Genomic DNA, 27,265 nt, shown 5'->3' on the forward strand with positions numbered 1-27,265 from the left:
TGAGCTCCAGAGATCTGTGAACAGCATTTTGCTCATGGAATGTGGTGCTCTTGATGCCCCTTTCCTGCCCTACCTCCTGTGCTCTCTGCCAAGCTCTTCTCAAGAGCTGGAAAGCACTAGGGAATAGCATAAGAGCTGAAAGCATTGGGGAATAGCATAGGATGCGGAGTAAAGGGCTCCCACTGAGGAGAAGAAACTGTGGAAACTGCTGATCCTACTATTTCAGCAATTTGTCCGTGTTTGGAACCTGTCTGGTACTTTTGGAATGTGCTTGGTTAATCTAATTTATAGCATCATTTGGATGCTTGGTTGTATAAAGCTTTGCAAAAAACAAAACAAAACAAAACAAATGGAACTTGACAAGGTCGTAGCATATCAAGTATATTTTAACACATGCTGCAAATATATGTTTACAGATTTGTGACTGGTTAAATGTCAATTCAGGTTTATTTGTTTTTAGAAAAAGACAAGCGATTAAGCATTTATTTATTAGAGCAATTACACAGGAAGACTTCAGGAAGTATAGAATCATAAATCATAGAGTAGGAAGGTATTTCTAGACCAGCAGTCCCCAACCCCTGGTCTGCAGACCGGTACCAGTCTGTGGATCAGTCGGTACTGGTCTGTGGTTCCTCCTTGTCCTCCTCCACGGCTGCTGCCTTGGGGGCTGCCCTGCCACTCTGCCGCCAACATCCTTTCTGTGTGAAGCGGTGGTATTCTGCAGTGACAGCAACCAAAAGAAAACAATGGAGTAGACTGGACATAAGCAACACACTTTGGGCGTCATTGTCTCCCATCACTCCCAGATGGGACTGTCTCGTTGCAGAGAAACAAGCTCAGGGCTCCCATTTTGATTTGTTGTTAAAATTTTCATTAAAATAAAATGTTCTTTATGTTCGTTTTTGTGGTGTATCTGTATCTTATTTTGAAGGGATGTTTAAATGTGACCAGAGTCAGAGAGCGTTAGGACAGTGGTTGAGAGTAGACTACCCCCCCCGGCCTCAGTACAATTGTCAAGCATTGACCAGTCCCCAGTGATAAAAAGGTACCACTGGGGGACCACTGATCTAGACCACTGGGGGACCACTGATCTAGACCAACCTTCTGCGAAATGCTGGAAACTCACAACTACCTGCCCACCCACATTGACCCCAGTTCCATGCCCAGATGATGCCCCCCCCCCCCCCCCCAAACGCAAAATCCCTGGCCAGTCTGGCCTGGAAAAAATTCATCTCCAGACAACGAAGTGGCAATTGGCCACTTTGGCCCTGAGAATGCAAGAAAGGACCACAAGAGCCAAGCACTAACACAATCTCTTCTGCGTGCCCACTCCAAATCTGCCTAATTTCACAGGATTAGCATTTTCGTCAGGTGGCTATCTAGTCTCTGCTTAAAACTTCCAAAGTAGGAGAAACTATTGAAACATTCTCAAGTTCAGTTCCTTCCTAGAAGCAGGTCTACCAAGAAGGAAAAGGAGATTAGGGGGAACATAAAGCTGAGCAGATTATGTGATATGTTTCTGTTCAATGTTTAGGTTGGGTCTGGATGGTAGGAGGCATAAAGGGCTAAGCACCTCTGAGAATGTGTGAAGTCCAAGGAGTAAACAGAATTGTTAAATGCCCATAAAGTGCTTTTGAGCATCTGCAGAATGTCCTTGTTTGCATGTACAGTGTGCCTCTTCCTCAGTTGGCTTGCTTGTCTTTCATTTCAGGACATCGCCTTGCAATCTTTGTTTACAATTCATTTTTGGACTTTAATCAAATTTCTCTCTCACACACACATGTATGTAATCTTCTCCCTCATAAACATGGATTTTCTGGATATACATTTAGATGTTTGTAAACACTTGAAGGCTCTTAAAATAGCACTTTCCTCACAAATGTAGGTATTTTGTCTTAAACAATGAAGCTGGCCTCCTGGAATATTTTGTGAATGAACAATGCCGAAACCAGAAGCCTAGAGGGACCTTGCAGCTGGCTGGAGCTGTGATATCACCTAGTGATGAAGACTCTCATACTTTCACAGTGAATGCTGCCAGTGGAGAACAATACAAGCTGAGAGGTAGATCCTTATAGCTTCTGTGCTGCAGTATGATTTTCCCCACTAGGGTGTAGTCCTGCCTTTGAGCAGTTTGTTGTGTGTTGTATCCTGCTTACAGGGGAAAAGCTGCTGTGTCAGAATTGGAACAAGATGCTGTTTCTATGTGTATCATTTGATTTGTAGAGTACTTAATTTTTTTAAAAAAGAGGCTAAGATATCTAAATAAAATGGGCACTAGGCCCCCGTCCCCGGGGAAGCCTTTGGAGGGCGAAGGTTTCCCGGGGGGGGGGGGATGGCGCGGGTAGTGGTGGGCGACCTGGGGTGTCCTGGCACCGTCCCGGGGCATTCTCCTGTCCCCGAGAGCAGCCTCGTTGCGGCAAGGCTGGTTCCGGAGGTGGGATAAGGGATGCGGCCGGGCACCCACCCACTCTGAAGTCTTTTGAAGCCTTCTCTGCGCCCCGTGGCGAGCCTCCTCCCGGGGCGCAGAGAAGGCCAGCTTTTGAAGCCTTCTCTGGGCCCGGGAGCAGGTTCGGCACGGCAAGGCTGGTCCCGGCGCCCAGAGAAGGCCGGTGGGAGCCCCACCCTGAAGGCTTGGGAAGCAGGGACCTGGGGCGGCGTCCCTGCTCCTTTCCCGAGGTGGAGGACAGGGCAGGCTGGAGGACTTACCGCGCGGGCTGGGTGTTCAGTCTGCTCGGCAAGTCCTCGGCCAGGGCAGGCAATGCTGGGCCAAGCAGCTAATGGGGAGCCGCGCCTGGCGCTGCTCCCCATTGGCTGGCTGGCCCTGGATGGACACTCGGAGAAGCTCCTGATTGGCCCCTCTGAGTTTTTATCCCAGACACGGCCTGCCCTAACTCTTCCCCAGTTGGCCTTACCCTTTTATTTAATCAGCTCCGCAGCGGTTAATCAGTGGTTAAAGATAAGGGAGCACATGTTGAAAATCTAGATTACAATAATTTGAGATGTAGTCATGGAAAGACTCTTGTTTTGTCCCTGTTGAAACATCTTGTCTTGAGCTCCTTGCTTGGTAATGAAAGATGAACAAATACAGCAGCGAAAAAGCTCTTTTTCATCGTTGTTGTCCTGTGCTGTCCCAGATGGGGTACTGTGCAGGCCAGCCACTAGAAGATTTTTTAGATACCTAGTAACTGAACAGGAGAAGCCCCCTCCAGCTGGAGCTGTTGGAGCTGTTGGAGCTGTTTTCCCACCCAACAGTCATGTGCTCCAGGGAGGGGCTCCATTCTGTTCCTCAGTTATCTCTTTGCCACCGGTTGAGTAGAATACCTCTTACCTAGGTTCCTCAAAAAGAAGTAGAAAAAATGCTTTGTGTTCAATGAAGATGAGAAGGACAGAGGATCACTCAGTTTGTTTGCTGTTTGAATAAGATTCACAATGTATCAGTTTGTGTCAGCATGTAAAATCTGCTAGCTGTTAATTCCAGTAGCCAGAGGCAACTGTGCCTTCAACTAAAAGTGGCTTTATGGGGAAAAGGTCTCTCTGCTTAGACAAACCCAACACCAAGGACTGTAGGGTTTCCTCTTCTAGAAGGAATTTTTGAGATAACAAAAGCTATTTGGGAAGAACCATCTTATATCTCTGCCACTTCAGAGAAAGGAAAATATATCCAGGGGTCAACAGAAATACTGTTCCGTTCTTTTTATCTATCTTACTCCATCTTCTTTATAAGAGGTGGAGATGGAAGCCAAGGTGATTCTCATTCCACCTTGGTGATATGGAAGGTATAAAGATTGATCCCATAAGCCCCATGGAGCCAGGTTAATCCAGTCGAGCCTGAGGGGGCTATTGAGGGGGATGGGCTTTTTCTGCTTCTTCTTGAGGAAGCTAGGTAAGAAGCACTTTTTGTTTGTCTCTTCTCAGCTGCTGATGCTAAAGAACGACAGCATTGGGTGAGCAGGCTCCAGATATGTACACAGCACCACACTGAAGCAATTGGAAAGGTATGGTTCTCCCTTCAGCATAGTCTGTTGAACATACTTAGTTACACAGCTATAGTGCTTTAAACCATTCATCACCTGCATAGCTTGAAATTGTTGAAACAAATGGATATGAAAAGATAACAACTAAGCCAAGTTCAACAGTGTTTTAAAAACTTTGTTTTATATGTAACTAGATCTAAAGCCCATTTTAATCTGGAATAAAATGGGCGCTAGATGGGCGCGGCCTCCTGCCCCCGACTCCCAAAGGCTTCCGCAGCTGTGGGGCCGCAGCAGTCTTGATCCTCCTCCCCCCTCCGGCCGGCATAAGGGTACAGTGGGGCCGGGGCTGCGGGGAAACGGCCTACCTGTATTGATGGGCGGCAGCGGGGCAGTCACGGCGGTAGCGGCGGTAGCGGCTCGGCTGGGGTGGCGGTGGCGGCTCGCTGGCGGCGGCGGCGGCCATTTTGGGCGGCTGGCTCGCAGGCGGCGGCTGGGAGGCGGCGGCTGGCTGGCGGCGGCGTCCATTTTCGGCCGTTTTCGGCGGCGGCTGGGTGTCGTCGGCGGCTGCTGGCTGGCGGCGGCGGCCATTTTGCGAGGTCCGTCGCAAGAACGGACGGGAGTCCCCGGCAGCCGCATCAGGCCGCCGGACAGGGAGCACGCCTTGCCAGCGGCCTGACGGCTCGGGAGGCGCGAAGCGCCTCCCGAGTCGTCAGGCCGCCGGGCAGGGAGCACCCGCCAGCCATGCTATGCGCGGCTGGCGGGTGCTCCCTTGCCAGTGAAGCAGGGAATGGGGAGCCGCGCTTTGCGCGGCTCCCCATTGCCTGCTTGGGCCGGGATGGACACTTGGAGGGGCCAATCAGGAGCCGCTTTGCGGCTCCTGATTGGCCCCTCCGAGTTTTTATCCCGGACAGGGCCTGCCCTAGCTCCTCCCACAGTGCCCTTACTCCTTTATACAGTCCGTGGCGCTCCGCGCCACGGGGCTGTTCAAAGATGCTGAAAATGGAGGCGGGATTTGTTGTTATAGTTGAGTTGCTGGATCCTTTAATATACTGCCGAAAGTAATCTCCCAGACTGTCCAAGGTTCAGTAAACTGAAATAACTTGCCAAATAGATATTTTTGAAAGCATCCAGAGAAAGAGCTTTTCTACACTTCTTTAGTTAACTTGCTCCAAGAAACAGTTGCTGCTTTCTGAGGTTGAGTTCCTCTTTGCAGTTTACTTCTAATGGAGACTTAATCTGTCTAGTTTTTGTGAAAAAAGTAAGATTATCTAGTTTACAATGCATTCAGCTTGTTTTGAACAAAAAATCCATTTGCTTATGAAGCACAGTGGTCAAAAATGTTACTGTTTCAATTGAACTTTCAGAAGAGAAAGGGAATGTAAGGACAGCTGGCATGTTTCTGTGAAAGCACCACAGTGGAGAGTCTGGCCATCTGTCTGGTGTGCTGGTCACCTGATGGGAGGGTGGGAGGAGCCCATGGGGGAGTAAGACAGAGCTGTTTTGTCCAGACCTATGGCTGAAGCCAGGAAATAATATCAAGAAGATGCTGCCCCCCCCCGCCTGAAATCCTATCCAATTAACTAAACCCTCCAAGTACTGAACAGCCCCCCTCAGTAAGATTCTAATTTGTGCAAAGGAGGTGGCTTTTAAATTATTTAAAAAACTAAATTTATAATTTTGATTTAATGTTTAACTTATGTTGTATATATAATTTATTAGTTTGATATTGTTTTTAAATCTGATGTGATCCACCCTGAACTAGCCAGGAAATGCAGAACACAAAGATTAATTGATTGATTGAATTTATAGTCCACCCTATCTTTGGGAATTCAGGGTGTATTACATTTTATAATTCGGCACAATCGCCGTATAAAAGTTAAAATTAGTTCAGATTAAAACAATAATATTAAAGCATGCATATTAAAATATTATGCCTTGTAATCATAAATTAAACAATAATTATTATTAAATATGAAAGTCAATTGTAACATTCTCTGTATGGGGTTGGGAGGGAGGGGATCATTTGATCTGAAGTATAATATCTCAGCTTGGTGGGGTTTGGCAGAGAGGCCAGTGGAATTAGATGTTACTTCTAGCCTCTACCTCTAGGCCTGATGGAACAGTCGGAATGACTATTATAGCTGCAGCTTGCAAAAAACAGCCCATGTGTTGTTTCACGTGTCTTCAGCTTGTGCACACATGGAAGGTGGCTTCAAGTAGTGCTGGCATGACCTAGTGTTAATCCTAGACCAAAACTATTGTAAATTTTGTAAGGCTTTGTGTTTTCAGAACACTTCTGGGAACTGGTCTGTCTTCTCTGTTTTCCATGCTATTGGAAAAGCCAGCCAGCTAGTTTTTATTACAGGAAAAATAAACACAATAGAGAACAGTATATTTTCCTTGAATAGTGAGGGAGAGGGGATCGGCCTTGATGGCTGCTTACATTGTAGCCAGAAGAATGTTTAACGTTTGGGCAAGACTTGAATAAATTAATAACGTAACAATTGTTTTTCTGAAAGCTTGGTTGTGTTCTCTAATGGTAAATTAATGTGTGCGGGGATGAAAGAAGTGGGTAAGGGTTGAAGAAATGTTGTCCTGGCATTTCCTAATCAGTTTGTTTGTTCACCAGAACAATCCTCCTCTGAAATCTCGCAGCTTCTCTCTTGCATCTCAAGGAAGTGGCTCTCCAGGAGTGCAGAGAAGGCCCAGCCAAAATGCAGCTTCCTTTTTTAATGTTGGTCATCACAAATTGCCAGGCGGGAAGAAAATTCCTATTCTGCAGCCAGATCATTTAGCTGAAGTAAGAGAGGTCAGTATAAATCAAAGCTTTTGGAGACTTCATTTTGTTTTGAAAGAATGGTTCACATCTGAAGCATGGTCTCCTTATACTACCTGAAAGTTAATACCATTTTCACAAGTTATTTTGCCTTTGAATTCTACCCCGGATGAGATTAACCATCTCACAAGCTCTCTCCCGTCCATCTGATATAAAGACATTGATAAAATAGTTTTATTACCTTTATAAACTTTCCCTTGTGCCCCTGATCCTTGACATGTGAAATTTCCAAAAGCACTAGTAATAAATGACAGCAAAACTAAGCTCATAGTATGCATTATTATCAGCCCTGTATTAACAACTGTGCTGTTCCCTTTCTTCAACTGGTGCAAATGGAATGAGACAGCCATGGGCTCACATAAGCTTTCACCCCTGCTGTTGACATGGTTTTCAGTTTCAAGTGAAACTCTTTAAATTGGCAAGACAAAGGAATTTGCTTTCATCTTTCCCCTGTTGGTTTCTTCCTTTTGTACTATTCCCTGCTTTTCCAAGACCTACTCTGGAAAATTTTTGTGATGATCTGATGAACAGAACTCAGACTTGCTTCAGGGTCTTGACAAATCTGTGTTGGCCAGCCCTGAGATGACCTGTATCTTTTTTACATCATGTAGTATTGGCTTACGCTAGGCAGGTGTCGCTTTGCAATGTCTTTTAAATGAGTAGTTCAGTAATTAGGGCAGACTATGGAAGACCATTTATAATATTTGCTTCTGAAGTAAAAAGAGGTAAAATGGCACAAAATACATCTCCCTTAAGAGAGCAGGTAACTAGAACGTACAACATCTTAAAGCCTTTCTACATACGGAAGTTTAACTAACTATACTATAATTTGTGTTGGCAAAACTTGTACCATTTTATAGCCCTAAGCAAAGAGTCATATGAAGACCTGATACAGACAGCATTTCTTGAACCACGACTGATAGTGGAAATAACGTTGATACTGCAAGTATCCTTCGGTGTTGTTTCCTTCCTTTCCCCTCAAGTGCACACATTCCTTCACTCTTCTCTTCCTTGAATTTCTACTCTCTTACCTTTCAATATTTAATTGGTGTAGCTAGCTTGGTGTAGTGGTTAGGAGTACCATCATCTAATCTGGTGAGCCGGATTTGATTCCCCACTCCCCCACATGCAGCCAAAGCACAAGGAGGGGGGAGGGTATTTCATGCAGGAGGCCTGAGGGGGTGGTTCATAAAGCTACAAATTGCAGAATTCTTTAGCAAATTTAGGTTTTGAATTATGTTAAATATATAAGTACAGCCATATAGATTCCTAAAACATCTAAAATAAATGGATGTGTTGAAGGCAGACTTGCCTGAATTGTTTTTGGTATTGGGATAAAATACCTTGGTGCATTGTTACTGTGCATCAAACTGCATACAGTTTCTCTTTATTTTCTTTTGAATAGGATTGGGCAGCCAGTTCTTTCCATTGCATAGTGTTTGGAAGGTGCCCTGAACTGGGGATCAGCAGAGAACAAGGGATTCTAGTCCAGTGAGTTGTACAACCCTCCGGACAAGCAATAAAAATCTAGTTCTTTGATCCTACCAAATTGAGATCCACTACAATAAAAAAATCTATTTTATTTAATATTCAGCATGCTTTGGGTGCTTGAGAAGTGTTTGTGTAATTGCAGGCCTTGGATAAATAACCAGGGGTACTCCTTCCACAATGTTACAAAGAGTGGCTTTTAGAAAACAAAGAGTTTGAGCTAAATGAGAATCCAACTGAAGGATGAGATCATCCAGGAATCTGGGTGTGACGTTTTGTCTGACGTTCACGTTTTGTTTGCTTGTTAGATGATGTCTCAAGCTGAAGGACAACAGAGAGACTTGATAAGAAGTATAGAAGGCCTTCCTGCCTCTGGTCACCTTTCTTCCTTAGACCAAGACCTGTTGATGCTCAAGGCAACTTCTATGGCAACAATGAACTGCTTAAACGATTGCTTCCACATTCTCCAGATACAGCATGCGTCGCAGCAGAAGAGGTCCTTAACTAGTGGTGGGTGATAGTTCTTTTGCTTTCCTCTACCAGAAAAGTAAAGCAGTTGGATCAGTGTATTCAATATTTATTGACAAGTCTAGCTCTAATTTATCTTCTTCAGTGGAGGCTGCCTTCATGATGGAAATTACATTAAAATGTGTTTGGTTTCGATAGCAATCACTGCTGTTTAATTTTGGCTTTGGCATGGATCTGTTTTTCCAAAGAGTACATCAATGTATATATTTTGTCCCTTGCAGAAACCTATGTTAAAACTGAATGGTACATAACAACTTTACTAAGTCCAGGGAGCAAGAGTCTTAATCTTTTTGTTAGTTTCTTATTTGGCAATTTTTTCTCAATATGTACATGGCTTAATCCTGTAACTTACAACACGAAATGAGGATGGTTCTAATATTGAGTACTAACAGACAAACCTATCCAAGGCTACATTGTAAAATCAATGTTACAAGATTTATTGTTGTACAAAGAGACCAACCAAAACAGTTTCTAGATATTGGAACAATAATCAGAAAATGGTTGCAAACACACATACCTCCTGTTATAATAGTATTCCTAACAGTAACACTGGTCAATGTGGAAAATAATTCCTACACTTTTACCTAGAAGAGTAACAAAATATATAATGAATAATCATCTAACAAAAATGAATTTTAAATATACTCTGTTACTAACTACTCTTACCTTATGTTATATATATTTAATAATACTAATGGGCCACTGGCTCCCAGGTTTCGCGGAACATCTAAAGCAAAGCGTTCCCAAAGGCTATCTGTTCCTTACAGCATATAAACTATTCTCTAGTCAGTGCTCAGTCACACACAGGTGTGGTCTTAAAGGTACATGGTAGTAGTAAAGCTTGTTATAATGCAAACACTTACAGAAAGCAGGACATTACCCAAAGATGTATTCAAACCACTAGTGCTAACAGTATCCAGTAAATAAATGTAATAGTATTCACGTTGTGTTAATAATTTGTACATGTCCATTTTATGATGACTACATTGGTGTATCTGTTCAAGTCCAAAAAATTGTAGACTCTCAGGTATGTGTCCCATCTCTGTGAAGTGGCTCATCATAGGTGCATCTGCTAGAAGGTTTCTTAATTTGAACTGGTGTTCCTGGATACGGGTCCTCAAGGGTCGAGAACTAATTCCAATATACAGCTTCAAACATGGACATTGTATGGCATATATTACATTTTTGCTCAAACAATTTATGAATTGCCTAATTCTAATGGATCACCCATTAACCGGGTCTGTAAATTCATCAATAGGCAGTAAGTATTTGCAGCCACTACATTAGCCGTACATGTGATTTCCAGGCAGTAATTCAACTGGAGAAGCCTCTGATATAAATTCCCTTTTACTAACCAACTCTGCTATGCTATGGCTCCTCCTGGAGGCACTTTGTATAAGGTAAGAATAGTTAGTAACAGTTTATATTTAAAATTCATTTGTGTTAGATGATGATTCATTATATATTTTGTTACTCTTCTAGGTAGAAGTGTAGGAATTATTTTCCACATTGACCAGTGTTACTGTTAGGAATACTATTATAACAGGAGGTATGTGTGTTTGCAACCATTTTCTGATTATTGTTCAAATAAGGTAATTGATGGAATATTGATACTGATTGTACTTTTTGAATTTAGGACACAACCACTCAGGAAAGGCACTTGAAAACGGCTAAATATCTGGAAACTGTTCTTGTTGGTCTCTTTGAATAAAAGAATCATGACAAGATGTGAAAATTTTAATATTAAGATGCCAAAAGCTAAAAAATAACTTTGAAATAAATGATCAGAGGGAATTGTTGCCTGTTAAAAAATAATTTAAAATACAGTAAAAGCTTTGTTTAACATTTGATTTATCCAGAATGCTTTGCTAACTGGCATCGCACTGAGAGCAAACACCTCCCTCCTCAAGCATCATATCTCTGCATTGTTGAGTGCCCACTTGCCTCACTCCTGCCTCGCCAGCTAGCTTGGGGCCTCCAACCATTACTGAGCTCCTGATATGCAGTGCCCACCAGGTCATGTTATCCTCTGGGGCCTTCTTCCCTCTCAGCCTTCCTTGAGCTATTGGGAGCCTGCTGTGCTGGAGGGCTCTCAGGCAGCTGGCTCATTGGTGGTTCTGGGGGAAGAGTCACAACAGGCATGGGGGACTCTCTCTATGATGTTCCCATTGCATGGAGGTCTGGTTGCTATAGATTCCCCTGGGTTGGAGGCAGGGTAGAGCAATAAGCTTGAGTATCCACAGCACATGAGATTGACCAGTAATTCCCATTCCTCAAGACTGCCAGAACAAAGATTTCACTATACTTTCTGAATAGCTCTGATTTATATCAGCTCTCATATGTTTCCGGAAAGTAGATTTTGTGCCAGGTAAGCATTTTATTTAATTTATTATATTATATTTCTATACCGCCCTCCCTTTTGGCTCAGGGCAGTTTACACTGAAATTTCCATAGTACAATACAATATAACAAAACCTGATATGAATATGTAACATTTAAATATATATATATATAACATTTTCAACATATCAAAAGTCAGAAACTTATATCATAAATTGAATAGGTAACAATTTAACATTCAACAATGGACATTGTAATTGTATTGTACTATATGAGGATATTTCTTCTGCAGGTGCAGTTGATGGTGGGAGGGGCTTTTGGTCTATTATGGGTTCACTTGTCTTGACCAAAAGCCTGGTTGAAGAGCTCCCTTTTGCAGGCTCTGCGGAATTGTTTAGCTCCGGCAGGGCCCTGATGTCATCTGGGAGCTCATTCCATCAAGTTGGGGCCAAGATTGAGAAAGCCCTGGCTCTGGTTGAGGACAGACGAGCTTCCCTGGGACCACGGATCACCAGCTTGTTGATGGTAGCAGAGCGTAGTGCTCTCTGGGGGTCATAGGTAGAGAGTTGGTTTCTCAGGTACTCAGGACAACATTATATTTTAAAAGACCCTTTGTAAGGCTGATTTGCTCTAAGCAAGATGAGGCTACCCACTACATTATGCTAGAATTTCATTACTTATCTAAAGTAACAGGATTTTCTGGATGAGATTTCTTTGTCTGGTGGGTATGCGTGAGGGGCCAATTGGACACAAGCAAAAAATATACTGGCCCATTTGCACACCATTGTTTCAATGCCCAAAAGCATATAAGAACCTTAATGTATTATCTTCTGATTTTCATGCAGTATACTGAAATGGCAAGTAATTAATGTGTGGAATAGGAAAAAGTATTTAAATGCCGTTTAAATGCTCTAAGGTTTTTATATTCTCACTGTGGAGGTAGCCTGCACTTCAGCATTAAGCAAGGAAAGCCCATGGAGAACTTCTGTTTGAAGTTCTTGGAGTTCCTTGGAGAGCCTAATAGCTACACTTAGAATGTCGTCTTCTAGGCAGAAGATGCCAAGTTATCAGGAATGTTTATGTTCCAGCCTGGCTGTTCCTTTATTCAAGCTTGCATGTGTGTGTCTTTTAATTGGGTTTTATTAGAGACTACACACACTAGCCTTCCAGGATAGAATGGAACATTTTCATTATTGATGAGGAATTGTATCCATTCTGATAAACGAGTGGGGGGGGGGGTAACTAGAGACACTTGAATCATTAAATGAATGCATGACTGTTTTCCAACCGCGGCCGCCTCTTATTTTCAAGCAGCTCTTTATTTAGCTGGTAGACACCATATTTTTAGCTGGGCAAAAACTCATACTTTGTTTCTTCCTCCCCAGCAAAATCTCATTGCTCCTAGAACCCCTAATGGGATTTGTGGGGGTGTCCCGCCCCCCCCCCCACACACACTTTGACTGCTCAGTGCTGTTGCTAAATGTAGGTGCAGCAACCTGTCTGAGAGGATTACGTAACCATCCAGTCTTATTGAGTTCTTTATTTGGTGTCTAATTACACCTTTCATAACACCATCTCCTTCTCCTAAAGCACAAGGTGGTGTATGTCACCACTGCCCAATCACAGGCCTCATTCTAATGATCAGGCAAAGGTGTTGTTTTCCCGCACTATCCTCTTTTTGTTGCTGCTGAGCAAGTTTAGTCGCTTTTTGTTGTGGGGGGGAGGGGTGGGAAGCCACTTAATGACAGTCATCTTTTAAAAGTGAACAAACTGACCTCCTTGAATATGAGCAAGTTTCAGCGCAAGCACTCTTTTGCCTCAGGGACAACAATAAGCTGGTTGGAACCAAAGATCTCCCTGCCAAACCACTTCAAAAATGGAGCAGATGAAAATTTCACAACAGAGCAAAACAAGGCATCAGCTGTCAGAGAGGAGCAGTCCATTTCAGGTTCCAGCCAGCTCACCATGGTAAGGCTGTGTGAAAGCCCTGCTTCTATGGCTGTGTAGCATTTTGAATCTTTATTGGGATAGAGGCACTTTTATTTAAGGAAATTCTGTGCTTCTGTTGACTTTAAACATAACAGGAAAAAGACCTATGCTGGTATTCTGTCCTGTGGTGATCATTCTTTTTACTTTTCCAAGTTTCCTTTTACAGTTAATAATAAAATCAAGAAGTAAAATTAATTCATTGGCTCATGTAAGGTGAGTATGGCTGTCAGTGCTGTTAATTGTAGGTTAGCCGTGAAGCTTCCTGGTACATGCATTAAAAATTGTCAAGGTAAAAGAAATGGAAATGGCACACATGTTTGTAGCCAAACTTTATCACCCCATCTAGGTGTAGGCATTGCTGCTTAAACCTGGCAATAGGTGAAAGCACTAATGGGTCATAACTACCACTATGATTTTTTTTAATTTTCTAATTGCAAAAGTATTCGAAAAAGATGAGAGAAGCACAGTTTGTAGAAGTTTTATAAACAGATAAAGGGGCTTAGGTCTTTGGTATGTGATAATTTTTGTCACAGGAGTGACAAAAGAACAGTCCTCATGAATTAACTTTGTAGCAGGAAAACTTAAATCCTATGAGATATGTTCCCCCCATTTCTGTTTCTTAATTTGGAATTTTTTTAGTAGCTCAGGTATTTTCCCTTGAATAAATTTCTTTCAGGTTTTAGAATCATGGCTGTGTAAGTAGGATGCTGCAGGTGGTTTATAACCACGTGAAAAGTTATTGAATTGTATTCAAAGATATTTACCCACCCAGGTATTGCTATGTGCTAAAAGATGAGTGTCTGGGACAGAAAAAACCAGCCTAGGATCCGGATATAGTGACCCACAGACAGAAAGCATAAGGAGCTAAAATGTGTGGATGTGGGCAGTGGTTTTGTGCTCAGGTATTTTCTTTGTAACTTACTAGTTGTCTTAATGGTTGTCTACAGACTCAGGTTTGTGTGTCTAAGACCTCTTTTTGAATGTCTTGCTTTGGATACATTTCAGAACTACATTTATTATGAACGGTGCTTTAAACCGTTTTTAAGGACAGTTTTTGGAATGAATAAAACTGCAAATAAAGATTAGAAGAATTGCTTGACAAGGTAAAACCAGATGAAGTCTAGTCCAACATGAATCTTTTTGATTAATTAGGGACTATTTCATAGCCATTTGCTGTATTTTCCTCCCTCCCCTTTTTTCTTTGTCTACCATTATCATCCACTAATTCTAGGAACAGAGAGATGTTCTGGGTTTCTACACTATAGTATAAGTGTGACTGTTCATGCAGTTCTCATCTCTGATGGAAACCATAGGAACTCAACATACTACAGATGCTGTATACACTTCAGATATTTTTCTTCAGCTCTTAAAGTATTAAGACCAAGGATCTCCCTCTTTCCATCCCCAGCATTCATTTCCAATCCTATTATTGATTCTCAGCACTCACATAGATTAATGTAATATACTATCTGATATCTATATGAAGCTGCTGGGAGATATCATCAGGAGGTTTGGGCTGCTATTGCCAGTATGGCACCCAGCTTGAACTCTCTTTTCCACCATATTCCGAGGATGATGTTAATATTCTGAGCTAGTGCCTGCAGCCAGTAGTGGTCTGGATGGGCTTCAGGCCTCTTCTGCCTTGGATGGGGTTGTACTTCTCTTGAATAGCCAGGCTGGAAGCTTAGGAGTGCTACTCAACACAGCAGTCACCTTTGAAAAGCAGGTGGCTGTGGTAGTCTGAAGTGCTTTGGCCAAGTTTTGCCTGGTGTGTCAGCTGTTTCTGTTCCTGGGTCAGCCAGATGTAGCTACAGTGAGCCACGCCTTAGTCACATCTGGAGTGGACTGTTGTGGTGTGCTGTACTTTGGACTACTCTTGAAGAGTGTTTGGAAGCTGCATCTAGTGCAGCACACTACATCTAGACTACTGGTCAGTGCCAGCCGCAAGGAGCATGTGACCCTAATATTACAGCAGTTGCTCTGAGGCCCGATTCACAGTTCCGAGTTGTCCTTTAAAGCCCTACATGACCTGGGATCAGGGTATCTGAAGGGCCATCTTCTCTCATTTGTTTCTGCCCAGGAATTTAGATCACAAGAACAGGCTCCTGGCTGGCCCACCAATCAAAAAAGCTTGTTTGGTGGGTACTCAAGAGATTAGCTCAGTGGCAGCCCCATAATTGTGGAACCTCCACAGAGATGTACACCCCACGCCCTCACTTCCAATATTTAGGAAGCAGTTGGCTTTATTTGGGGATGTATTTGCTTAAAGTTGCCCTAAGTTGTGATTTTGAATTTTGATTTTATTTTTCTATATAATAATTTTATATAATTTTATTAACATTGTAAGTGGCCTTGTAAGCTTCATAAGGAAGAAAGGCAGCTATTTCATACCGGATTCTGTAGTAGGGACGAGGCAAGCTTACTCGAGTTGTCCTCTTCCATCAGTGGAGCTGCACTGGTAGAAGAGGGCAGTTTTATTTCTTTCCTGCTGAAGCTTCCGAACCCACAGTCTTCATCCCCCCCCCCCATGTGGTTCCCAGGTCTTTAGGAAACAACTTTCCCAGGATTGGAAATGACTGCTAGAGGAATGGGAAACTAGGAAAGTGTCACAATCATTGACAGCTGCTGCTGACTGATCACAGCTTCATGTCTAGATGGCACGCCACAAAAATCTTTTGGTTGATTGAGGCTAGCAAGTAAAGCCAAGCAATATATGCAAAATAAAAGTTCCGGCTAAGAACCTAGTGGGAATTGTGGGAGAATTTCTCTCTTCATAGCCTAATATGGTAATGAGTTAGATAGTGAGCATGCAAATGTTGGTTGGTGGCTGTAGAGGAAACTGAGAATGTATCTTTGAATCCGAGGTTATCAGGGCATAAACATTAATACATTTGCTGTGTAACTAACTTTTTTAATCACCTTGGCCAAAGCCTTGTAGAACATGAAGCAAAACTTTCTTTGTGCAAATCATGTGTTGGATGGCCTTTGGTTTTGAACCAGTGCTGCTTCTCCTGTTCAAATAATAACACAAGTGCTGCTAACTTTTCCAGAACCATGCTATATTGTTTTTCATAGAGTTGGAAGATGCCTCCAGGTTTATCTAGTCCAACCTGCTGCGCAGTGCAGGAAGTAGAAGTATTGATTGCCAAATGGCTTGTGAAATTTGTCTTCTCTGTTCTGATCTTCAGTCTGCCTTCCTCTAATTTAGTTTAGGGGAAGTAAGACATAATACTGAATATCCTCTGTTTCGGGGAATTAATATACCCTTGAATCTATCAGCCCAGGCCATATTGCTATACTCACTATAACACGGTTTAGAACTTAGGATAAACAGCAGTTCCTTTTGGGTAAACTTGCTAGTAATACGTTCTGTGTCACATAGATACTGTTAAAGCTATTAACTGCAGAGTAGATCTATTAGTGAGTTGTTCCATGGTAAGGACCATTATTGTGCCAGTTAAACAGCAATGCCATATAACTTTAGAGCAGGTGGATTAATGTCAGAGCTGTGCTAGTTTCCAGTGTCTGTTTTATTCTTGGAAATTGACGCATGAAACCAATACATAGCCTGAGGAAGATCTAGAGTGTCATATGTTGCCATGTGTACTTCTTGAGACCAACAAAAAAACCCAGGGAACCTTGTGGAAAAATTCAAAAAGGATAATATGCAAATCACAAAAGAACTTCAAATTCATAAAATTACACAAATTGATAAAAGTGTACATACAATTTTAATAACAATATACAAACCTTGCAAAATTATTCTCAAATACAATATATATGAATTGTCAAAGGATCATGTCATATGTTATGAAAAGTCAGAAAAAATTATACAGTAATTCATAATATCTCCTACACACAAGTATGCAAACCACAAAGAACCTCAAATTCATAAAATTACACAAATTGAAAAAGTGTATATACAATTTTAATAACAATATACAAACCATAAAAAACTATTCTCAAATACAATATACTCTATAAATTATCAAAGGATGTTATGAAAAGTTAGAATTTCTTTTACAATATTTACAATAAATAAAATATTTCATGATATCTCCTACACACAAAAAAGTCACAAGAGTACAGTGTTACATAATGTCTCCTCGCAATCAATCACAAGGTATGTATATAACTCCCAACAGGACCCATGAGATCAGCTTGTTTCTCATCAGCTTCTGCAGAGGAATATATAGAGGAGCAAACAACTGAATTAGGCCTTTATTTAAATGTAAAGGTGATTGTAATTATGGAGAAGAGCAAACAAAGGCTTCCCTGTCTGTACTGTAAGCAGGCACTTGGACTAAGTTACTAAAGGGAATCCTTCACAGACTATCAATAGAGATGACAAACATCGTATGTCTCTAGCCTCAAAGATCTTTGAGCTCCTGGGTCCTTTGGGGAGTTGGGAGTTATATACGTACATTGTGATTGATTGTGCAGAGACATTATGTAACATTGTACTCTTGTGACTTTTTGAGATATTGCGTATAGGAGATATCTTGAAATACTTTTTTCTGACTTTTCATATGATCCTTTGATACTTTATAGAGTATATCGTATTTGAGAATAGTTTGGTAGGGTTTGTATATTGTTATTAAAATTGTATGTACACTTTTTCAATTTGTGTAATTTTATGAATTTGAGGTTCTTTGTGGTTTGCATATTATCCTTACTTCTTGAGACCAGCATAAACGCAGCAGCTGAATTTCTAAATTCTACTTCTGATGCTTTCACTGTTGGTTCATCTGTAATGCCAACAAACTCACTTGTATTCCTGGTTTGAAAATAAAATGCAAACTATAGTTTATTAGTTTGAATGTAACAACAAACCACGGTTTGTGCTAAAGCAGAAGTCACTAACTGACTTGAAATAACTAGGGCTGGTTATTAATCAGTTTGGAAATCTGAGATTCAGAAAATAGTTTCAAAGAATCATTGTTGAAATTCCATCAGTACATTTATTTATTTTTTAAATCTATTTATTAGATTTTTATACCGCCCTCCCATACAGCTCAGGGTGGTTTACATACAACGTTGTGGGTATTACATGGACCAACCTAAGCATAGAACATAGTCAAAATAACATCAACAATAATCCAACAGTGTTTTAAATAAACATAATATCAATGAATTAAGTCAACAATAATATAACACAAACAGCAACTTAGATAAACCCCCAGAGAGGTCAGTCTAGTATAGGCCATAGAGGAGGTGTCTGAGGGGGGACTTGTAGATGTTATTGGCTTGGTCAGTCTCGGGGGGAATGCCTGGTGGAGGATCTCCCTTTTGTATGCCCTGTGGAATTGTGGGAGTTCAGGCAGGGCCCTGATCTCTTCAGGGAGCTTGTTCCACCAGGTGAGTTGTAAAGTGATATATAAACTCCATAAGCAAATAAATAATAATTTCTCAGGCAGCATTTATTTGTTGGGGGTATTCATGTGCATTAACAGCTGAGAAGGGCAAAGCATGATGGACTCGAATTGTTGCTCATATTTTGAAATTTACACTAGGAGCCGGAGGAAATAAACCCAGATGAAGAAGTGGAAGATACTTGTGATAATAAAGAGGATGACCTTGGCGCTGTGGAAGAACAGCGCAGTGTTATTTTGCATCTCCTCTCTCAGCTCAAACTGGGAATGGATTTAACAAGAGTAAGTGCTTAAACTTACTTTATGAAATGAATGGACCTCCATAATAGAGGTTGATCAGCCTTAGCCAGTTTTGTCAAGAGGGAATTCACCACCCTGTCAGTAAAAACATCATCTTATGCATTATACATAGACTGAAATATATGCCAGCTTTTTTCTCAATTGCACATTATTCAGCTTTACTGAGATAACATGTAAAGCATTTTGAAACTTAAAAGTACTATATAAAATGCTTTGTGTATATTATTACTGGTAACGCACATGATATCTGGGCTATGTTGTTCCATCTGAAACACACACCCCTACAACTCTGTTCTCCTCTACTCTTGTTACTTCTTTTCAGAGGCAGACTTCCCTAATTAATTTTCTGTTCTGACAGAAGCTGTCTCCCAGACTCAGTTTCCAGATTATAAAGTTAGTGTGGCTACCTTACAAGGGGCTACTGCACATACATGCTTAACCAAATCATAGAAGCCAGAGATAACGCAGCAGTGCCTTAAAAATATGGCAGTGGCATTTGTTTAGAGAAACTCTGGAGCTTTCACTCAACAATAATTTGACTAGGCTTTATGGACAGGACCCAGACTAAAATTTCCATCAGATTGGAACTTTCCTCCCCCCCCCCCCCCCCGTTTTCAATGCATTAAATGCTGCTCATGGGGAACAGGGTACCCTAAAGAAAAACATTACACAGAATTTGTGGAAATTCCCAATTTAATCTAGATGCACCCTTAGAGCTTTTTAAAATCCTCAACGTTTTAGCGATGAATAATATTCAAACTTACTGTTTCTCGTTTAATTTCAGGTGGTTCTTCCTACTTTTATTTTAGAAAAACGCTCATTACTGGAAATGTATGCCGACTTCATGTCTCATCCAGACCTCTTCCTTGCAATTGCAAACGGCTCTAGCCCTGAGGAGAGGATGATCCGGTTTGTTGAGTATTACCTCACTTCCTTTCATGAAGGTCGAAAAGGGGCAATTGCAAAAAAGCCCTACAATCCAATCATTGGGGAGACCTTTCACTGCTCATGGAAAATGGCTAAGAGCCAAGTACCGTCTGACACAAACAGTAACTCTTCATCTCATTCCTTGTCCGAGCAAATGACTGTCTTGGAAGAATCAGAGGGCCAAGCAGAGTCTGACTGTTACACAGTCCGATTCGTAGCAGAACAAGTGTCCCATCATCCTCCAGTCTCAGGGTTTTATGCTGAATGTGCAGAGAGAAAAATGTGCGTTAATGCTCATGTCTGGACAAAAAGTAAATTCCTGGGAATGTCAATAGGCGTGACAATGGTTGGTGAAGGTAAGTGGGAAATAGTGCAATTAAGCTACTCCTGTTTCTGTCACATACAGACTAGAAATTCATGGCTTTATTTATTATTATTATTATTATTTCGATTTATATACCGCCGCATTTCCTAGGAACCCGTGGCAGTTCACAGAATAAAACATTAAAATACAATAAAACCCCAATTTACAATAAAACAAGCAAGTGGTCAAAAACACAAATAATCTATCCCATCCTACCTCGTTCAGACGGTTCAGATGGATCAGACGGAGGCCGAGTCTTCTTCCACTAGGAGTGAGTGGGAGCTGGTCTAATACAGTGGTCCCCAACCCCCAGTCCAGGGACCGGTCAGTGGATCAGTCAGTACCAGGCCGCAGCTCCTCCTCGTCCTCCTCACCAGCTGCTGCCTTGGGGGTTGCCCTGCCACTCTGCTGCTGGCTCACCTTTGGTGCTCTCCAGTGGCCGCCATGGCTGGAACTCTCCCTTGGAGTGGAGCTGCTGCTGGCAGCGCTCCCCAGCAGGCGGTGGGAAATCAGGGGCGCCAGCGGGAAAGCAAGTGGAGCAGGCCTTGGACAACGGCAGCAACATCCCTCGGCAAAAGACTACCCCCCCCTCCAGGCCTCAGTAAAATTGTCAAGTGTTGACTGGAACCCCGGTGATAAAAAGGTTGGGGACCACTGGTCTAATAGACTCTAGTAGACTATGATAGACTTTGGGAAGGTCTAATATGGAAGTTAGTATAAAGCAAGTCTTTGTACAGACAGTTCAGCTTAATTTCATGTTTCATCAAGCCAGTTCCAACATTTTTTAACGCTTTTTCTAACCTTTTTGGAACATCTAGAGCTTGTGATAAGCTGTTCAGCTGCTCTCCCAAAATACTTTGGGCGTAATATTTGCAAAGGGCTGTGCTGATATGAGCAGGGGATATAATGTTAGTTGTCTTCACTGTTTCTGCATGGAACATTTGGACATTAAACCCAGTATCTCTTTTGACTACCCATATCTGTCTAATATTCCTGCTTGAGAACCAAAAAGTCTTCAGTGTGACATCAGAAACTATACAGGGGAGATACTTCTGTAATGCCAGGTCCTGCATATCTGAGTTGGACAGCTAATATAAAGTTGATAATGCACAGTAGGAGAGAACAGAGTTTGAAAAGGCAAACATTTGGGTGGGTAGGGATAGTTAATGCCACGAAAGGGGGAAAAAGTTTATTTCATGTCTGGAGAAACCTGGTGGAAGTGGACCTAACTAATTGTTTTCCTGAAGTTAGAAAGTCACTTATTTACAATTATTGGTGGTTATTCTTACACAAGCATTACTTATATGTAAGGAAAATTCCTGTCAGTTTGGAGAAAGGGTGGTTATTTATAACCTTTTAGTTGTTGGAAGTGCAACCAAAGGTTCTGACTGTGTTGGTATGTTTCAGAAGTAAACCCTTTATCTGTTTGGGAGCAATATTGGTGGCTTTGCAGTTATGGTAGTCTTGATAAACACATTCTAAGTTTGAATGGAGACTTGTTTTGTCTTAATAATGATGCTGAAAGATATGGGGGGTAAAGGGAGACATTGATGAGATTTAGTCATTCTTCCTGTCATCTACCCTCCAGTAATGTGCTGTATGATTAAGATTTTACCCTCCACCACTCCATTTTGTATGCTTGTGGGTTTGATACTGATGTTTCTCTGTCTGATAGGTATTTTAAGTCTCTTGGAATATGGAGAGGAATACACATTTTCTCTGCCTTGTGCATATGCACGATCAATTCTGACTGTACCTTGGGTAGAACTCGGAGGAAAAGTCAATGTTAATTGTGCAAAAACAGGATATTCTGCAAGTATTACTTTCCATACCAAACCGTTCTATGGTGGCAAGCTTCACCGGTAGGTATTTCTTTTTTCAGACATGTCAAGCACTGAATTTTTTTAAAATTTGAATTAACATGATTCTTTTTGCCATTTTTAAGATCGACACTGGAACTAGAATGTTAGATTGTGTGCTTTGATTTTGTAGCTGACCTAAGCAAGTCAAAAAATATAGCTTCTGTAGCACCTATTTGCTTAAAAAAATTATTAGCCACTTTTCTTCCTTACAGAACTCAAAGTGGCTTACAGTATTTAAAAAAATAGATTACATAAAAACAAAATCAACATTTTAAAATGGCTATAATTCTGCTTAGGAAGTGCTTTTCAAGGCCAGAATCTTGGTAACAAGAAGAAAGAAAATCTAGTTTCCATTCAAAAGCAAATTCTGGTAAATGAAAAAGGAAAGCAAATGGGGAGGGGTTGTGGCCCAGTGGTTAGAGCATCTACTTGACCTTTAGAAAGATCAAGGTTCAGTTCTTTGCCTCTTCAGTTTAAAGGACAGGGTAGTAGATGATGCCAGAGACCTCCACCGGAGACTCTGGAGAGCGGCTGCTAGTCTGAGCAGGCAATACTGAGTGTGATGGACAAAGCAACCTGACTCCGTATAAGGCAGGCCCTTGTTTCCAAGTGGCCAGTGTGCAGCTCACCACTTGGAACGCAGTAAAGCCCTGGTAGTACTCCTCAGGAGATGTGCTGTAAACTGAACATTGAACCTTTTAGACCTAAAGGAATCTTCATTTACTAACTAAATTTTTGCAAAAGATTGGTTTTTTACTGTGAGGCTCAATGGGAGGGAAGATCTGTATACCAGCTGTACTGTCATATGGACACAGTTGTATTTCCTTGGAGTTAGGTCTTGGAGCAGACTTTTCATCTGGCCTTAGGAATAAGAGGAAATGTATTCATGAGGACACTACCTCTTGCTAATACTGCTATGACAAGTAGTTACTATTGATTTTTCAGAAAACCTTAAACATTAGCTATGTATGGAGTATAGTTGCATCTATTGTCCATAAGTGAAATGCCAGAACAGAAATGATACTTTGGCTGAGTACAGTATCAATTCTCACTCCCTGCCCCAAATTAAAATACTGTAAGTGAATGTTGGATTTTGAGTTATTTTACCTAAAAGTGTATTATGGACCTGGTATATAATTGAGGTCCCAATGAACAGCAATAGTGAGTTCACATGGGCCTTTCTAACCAGTGGGAGGGGGAAACTTGCAGTGCTGTTGTGCAGTCTATATTTTTTACCATGTTATCAGGCTGCATCCAGTCTGTATTCTTCTTCTGGAAAGGCTGAAGGGATAGGACTGGAGTTGACTATCTTTAACTGGAAACAAAAATCCTGAGTCTTTTTATCAGAAGACAACCGAATATCAATTAAGCTACTTTTGCTGGTTGTTCTTGAATATTGGTTGCTGAACTCTGTGGTTAAGTGTGCAAGACTGCTATAATGTCGTTCTTGCCAACCAAGAATCTTTACTATATGTACGCAGTAACATAAACTGGTTGCATTTTATAAAAAGAGTTTATGCAGAATGACTTTTACTGCTAAGCTTTAACTGTTGCCATTGAAACCATTTTAAAGAACTGCTCAGTAAAAAAAAAAATTACTTAAAAAAATTCTAAACAGACTTGCAAATAAACCTAAACCGACTTGCAAATAAACCTATCAAGGGCAGTGGTTCAAATCCTCATCTGCTCACGTGAACATTATTATCTCCAGCCCTTTTGTCCCTCTTCTCCCATCCAAGATAGTCCATTTGCTTTCTGACTGATCCACTGTGCTCCCACTTTTGCAGAGCATAAGAGCATCCCTGTTGGATCAGACCAGTGGTCCATTTAGTCCAGCATTCCGTCTCACACAGTAGCTAACCAGTTGCTTTGGAGGCCTAATGACAGGACATAGAGACTGAGCCTTCCCCAGATGGTGCCTCCTGGCACTAGTTTAGAGGTTAACTACCTCTGAATGTGGCGATTCTCTATAGTCACCATGGCTAAGTTGCCATTGATGGATCAGTCTTCCATGATCTAATGCCCTTTTTAAAGCCATCACCACTCCATTCTCTGGCAACGAATTCCTCAGTTTAATCACTTGTTATTTCCTTTCACCCATTCTGAGCTGATAGCTGGTGCGCTGCATTGAGTGTCTCCAAGTATTTGGAAAGAAGAAGAAAGTTATCTTTAGCCACTCTCTTACCCCATGAACAATTTTATAAATCTCCATCATGTTCCTTTTCAGTATTTTTTTTAATCTGAAAAGCCAGGTTTGATTCCCTGTTCCTCCTTCACATGCAGCCAGCTGGGTGACCTTGGGCTCCCCACAGCACTGATAAAGCTGTTCTGGCTGAGCAGTAATATCAGGCTCTCTCAGCCTCACCTCCCTCACAGTCTGTTGTGGGGAGAGGAAAGGGAAGGCGAGTTTAAGCCGCTTTGAGGCACCTTCGGGTAGAGAAAAGCAGCATATAAGAACCAGCTGTTCTTCTTTCCTCGTGGGAAGGGTGCTCCAACTCCTTAAGTGTTTTTGGTAGCCCTCTTTTGTACTCTTTCCAGCTGTGTAATGTCCTGTTTGAGATATAACAGCTCAAAATGTACACAGTTAAGTTTGAGTGGTTCATCTTTATCCAGTCCATTACCAGTTCAAGGGTGATGACTCATCTGCAGAAGGTGAAAATGAAAAATAGAAGCGGGTCTTTTCTGCATTACTCCTCAGGGTTCTTGCTGATAGTGTAATGTCAAGGAAGAAGAGGAGAAGAAACTTTGTACCACCAAGTCACAGGGTTGTTCTTTCCATCAAAGGAACAAACTGACAAGGTTTATATTTAGGGATGAGCATGACTCACATTGTTGTGTGGTGTGTGCTTGTGTGTGTATTATTGTCTTTTTAAGATAGAATAACAAGATATGAACTGATCCTAACTGAGGGCATGGAGTGAATTAACCATACCTTTTATCAGATTTTACTTTTTAACCGTGTTTTCTAGAGTTACTGGTGAAGTGAAGCAAAATGCAACCAACACTGTGGTCTGTAAAGTGCAAGGAGAATGGAACAGCATCCTTGAATTTACTTACAGCAATGGCGAGACAAAATGCATGGATTTGACAAAGCTGTCTGTGACAAGAAAACGAGTACGGCCCCTTGAGAAACAAGGGACATTTGAGTCCCGGTAGGTGTGGACATTCATGTCTTTATATCTAACCCATATTAGATAGCCCTTTGTATACCTACAATTAAATTTTACTCATGTTTCTATCAGTGGCCCAATCACTGCATGATCGTGAACTGAGGTACTAAAATGGATTTAACCACTCCACACTGTGAAAGGGGGAAAGCATGTTCTGAATGTTTCATGTTTTAAAACTTCCATGTCTTTTGAAATAAACACATTGAGGACAGGGATAAGGACCATTCTCCCAGCTCATTCCCACTTCATTTTACTCCATGTGTGTGTACACCATGCCATAATGCAGTCCCACAAGGAAATAAGGGACAATGTACTTTCCTTAAAGACAGCTGCAGTTACGGCAATGTTAAAAAGAACTTTTGAGCAAGAAGAAATTTCTGTAGTAATCTTTTGTACGTGTTTTTGAATATAGAAGACACCTCTTTACCTAATAAGAGTGTAGTAGTTGTAGCATAAACTGACAGAAACCTTTGGCAGGTTGAAGACAGTTGGTCAGAGACTTCCATGTTGGAATACACATATCCTGGGTAGTACGACTTGGTTTGAACCAGAAAATTCCAGTTGGAGTTTGGAGTGTTTCTGAACCAAACACCGAAAGCCCTAACATGAACTGGTCAGTTTAGGCCAGTCCATTTTGCTTTCCCTCTGAAAACAGAACGGGAGCACTAGAATGACTTACAGACATTTAAACCTAACAGCTTGATGGGTCCTCCCAGCAGCTGCTAAGTTTAAATGGCTGGTAGACATTTAAACCTTCGATCTTGTTCATCCCCCTTCCAAATGGAGGCAAGTCATTTCAGCTGTTCCTTTTGCTTCCCTGCATTTGGAAACAGGCTGAATGAAATTGATTGCAGAAGCTAAACAGAGGCATTTAAACCCAACACTTGATTAGCAAGTTGCCATGCTTAGCTGCTAGGTTTAAATGGCCTGAATCCAAACTAGGGTTGTGTGCGGCGGCATAAGAATCGGCCGTTCCAGGCTGACGCAGCCAGCGCTGCGCCATGGGGTAGGGGAGGGGAGGCGCGGGCGCCAGTGCACACACACGCTCTGCACCTATGTGTGTATGCCAACTGATGTAGTGTGACAGGAAGATGGTGAGGCCAGAGTCATGCTGTCATCAGTGGCAAGGTTAGGACTATGGACAGTAATTCTGGAGAGCTTGGTACAGGAAACATAAGTTGAAAACCCTAAAACGTCCCATAGTGAGGAATAAGCCAATGGCCAAAGGAATCCTCTCCCTCACTGACTAATCTTACATTGCTGTTCCTTGACTTCTCTCAGTATGCACGCTAAGACAGACTTGCTTTCTGTACACATGCACTAATGTGAGGTCCTTCCAAAAAGCTGCAAAGACAAAAAAGTGGCTGTTCTTTAAGGGCTTGTTTGTGGCCCAGCAGCCAATCTGGGGTCCTGACGATATGGTTATGCATTAAGGTCACATGCATGTTCAGTTGAGTGATAATTTACTAGAAGGAATAGGATTCTGGGATCTAACATTTCCCAATTCAGTTCCCCTTTTTTCCTTGTCACAGAAGATAGCAATTACGAGCTAATTTTCCTTGTAAACTAATTGTAAGTGTTGACATTATGTTGACCTGTCTAGAGAGGTTGAAAATCAGTTATTCTTCCTTCATTTACAGAAAACTCTGGCAACATGTGACAGAGTCATTGAGGGAAGGGGACATCGATAAGGCAACAGAGCATAAGAAGGCATTGGAGGAACGGCAGAGGAATGAAGAGAGACACCGAGCTGAGACAGGCGCACCTTGGCATACCAAGCACTTCCACAAAGAGGTAGCTATGTATAAGCATAACGCTTTGAATGCCAGCCTTCTCACTGTGCTCATGAAGCTTAATTAATGCCTAGTGTTCAGCAGAAATGTCAGCTGCCTTCAGCCATAAATTATTTTTTACTTCTGCTTCTACTCCCCACAGATAGAAGGAAATTGTCCCTTTCCCTAAATTGTCAGAATATTTCACAAACTACTTCAGATTAGTTTCCCTTTGGAATGGCTTGAATACGTAGTTTTTGGTTTAGCACCAAGATCAGATTTTAATTCTGATGGAATTAAGTAGATCCTCTACTTCAAGTATCTGCAAGAAAAGCAAGTGGGT

At 41.7% G+C, this 27,265-nt stretch overlaps 1 protein-coding gene and 1 long non-coding RNA gene across 4 annotated transcripts in view; one reads left to right on the forward strand and one right to left on the reverse strand.

Annotated features, from left to right (window-relative positions):
• OSBPL11 (oxysterol binding protein like 11) overlaps positions 1 to 27,265 on the forward strand; it is a 67,275-nt gene that overhangs the window by 37,894 nt on the left and 2,116 nt on the right. For 2 of the 3 annotated variants that reach the window (XR_013228155.1, XM_077320344.1), the window contains exons 3-12: positions 1,886 to 2,061; positions 3,916 to 3,995; positions 6,604 to 6,783; positions 8,607 to 8,808; positions 12,989 to 13,134; positions 18,669 to 18,809; positions 19,612 to 20,110; positions 21,794 to 21,980; positions 24,950 to 25,132; positions 26,791 to 26,944. Coding sequence is in view for 2 of the 3 variants with exons in the window: in XM_077320344.1 (XP_077176459.1) it covers positions 1,886 to 2,061; positions 3,916 to 3,995; positions 6,604 to 6,783; positions 8,607 to 8,808; positions 12,989 to 13,134; positions 18,669 to 18,809; positions 19,612 to 20,110; positions 21,794 to 21,980; positions 24,950 to 25,132; positions 26,791 to 26,944 (1,948 nt within the window). In the remaining variant the exon portion in view is untranslated. The remainder of the gene's footprint in view (positions 1 to 1,885; positions 2,062 to 3,915; positions 3,996 to 6,603; positions 6,784 to 8,606; positions 8,809 to 12,988; positions 13,135 to 18,668; positions 18,810 to 19,611; positions 20,111 to 21,793; positions 21,981 to 24,949; positions 25,133 to 26,790; positions 26,945 to 27,265) is intronic. The other variant, XM_077320345.1, reaches the window with a different exon arrangement.
• Positions 8,371 to 10,916, reverse strand: LOC143829457 (uncharacterized). Its single transcript, XR_013228157.1, has 2 exons — positions 10,840 to 10,916; positions 8,371 to 8,834 (listed from the first exon to the last, which is right to left on the reverse strand). It is a non-coding gene; the product is annotated as an uncharacterized LOC143829457 (long non-coding RNA).

This window comes from Paroedura picta, chromosome 2 (assembly GCF_049243985.1).
Source record: "Paroedura picta isolate Pp20150507F chromosome 2, Ppicta_v3.0, whole genome shotgun sequence".
Taxonomy (NCBI): domain Eukaryota; kingdom Metazoa; phylum Chordata; class Lepidosauria; order Squamata; family Gekkonidae; genus Paroedura; species Paroedura picta.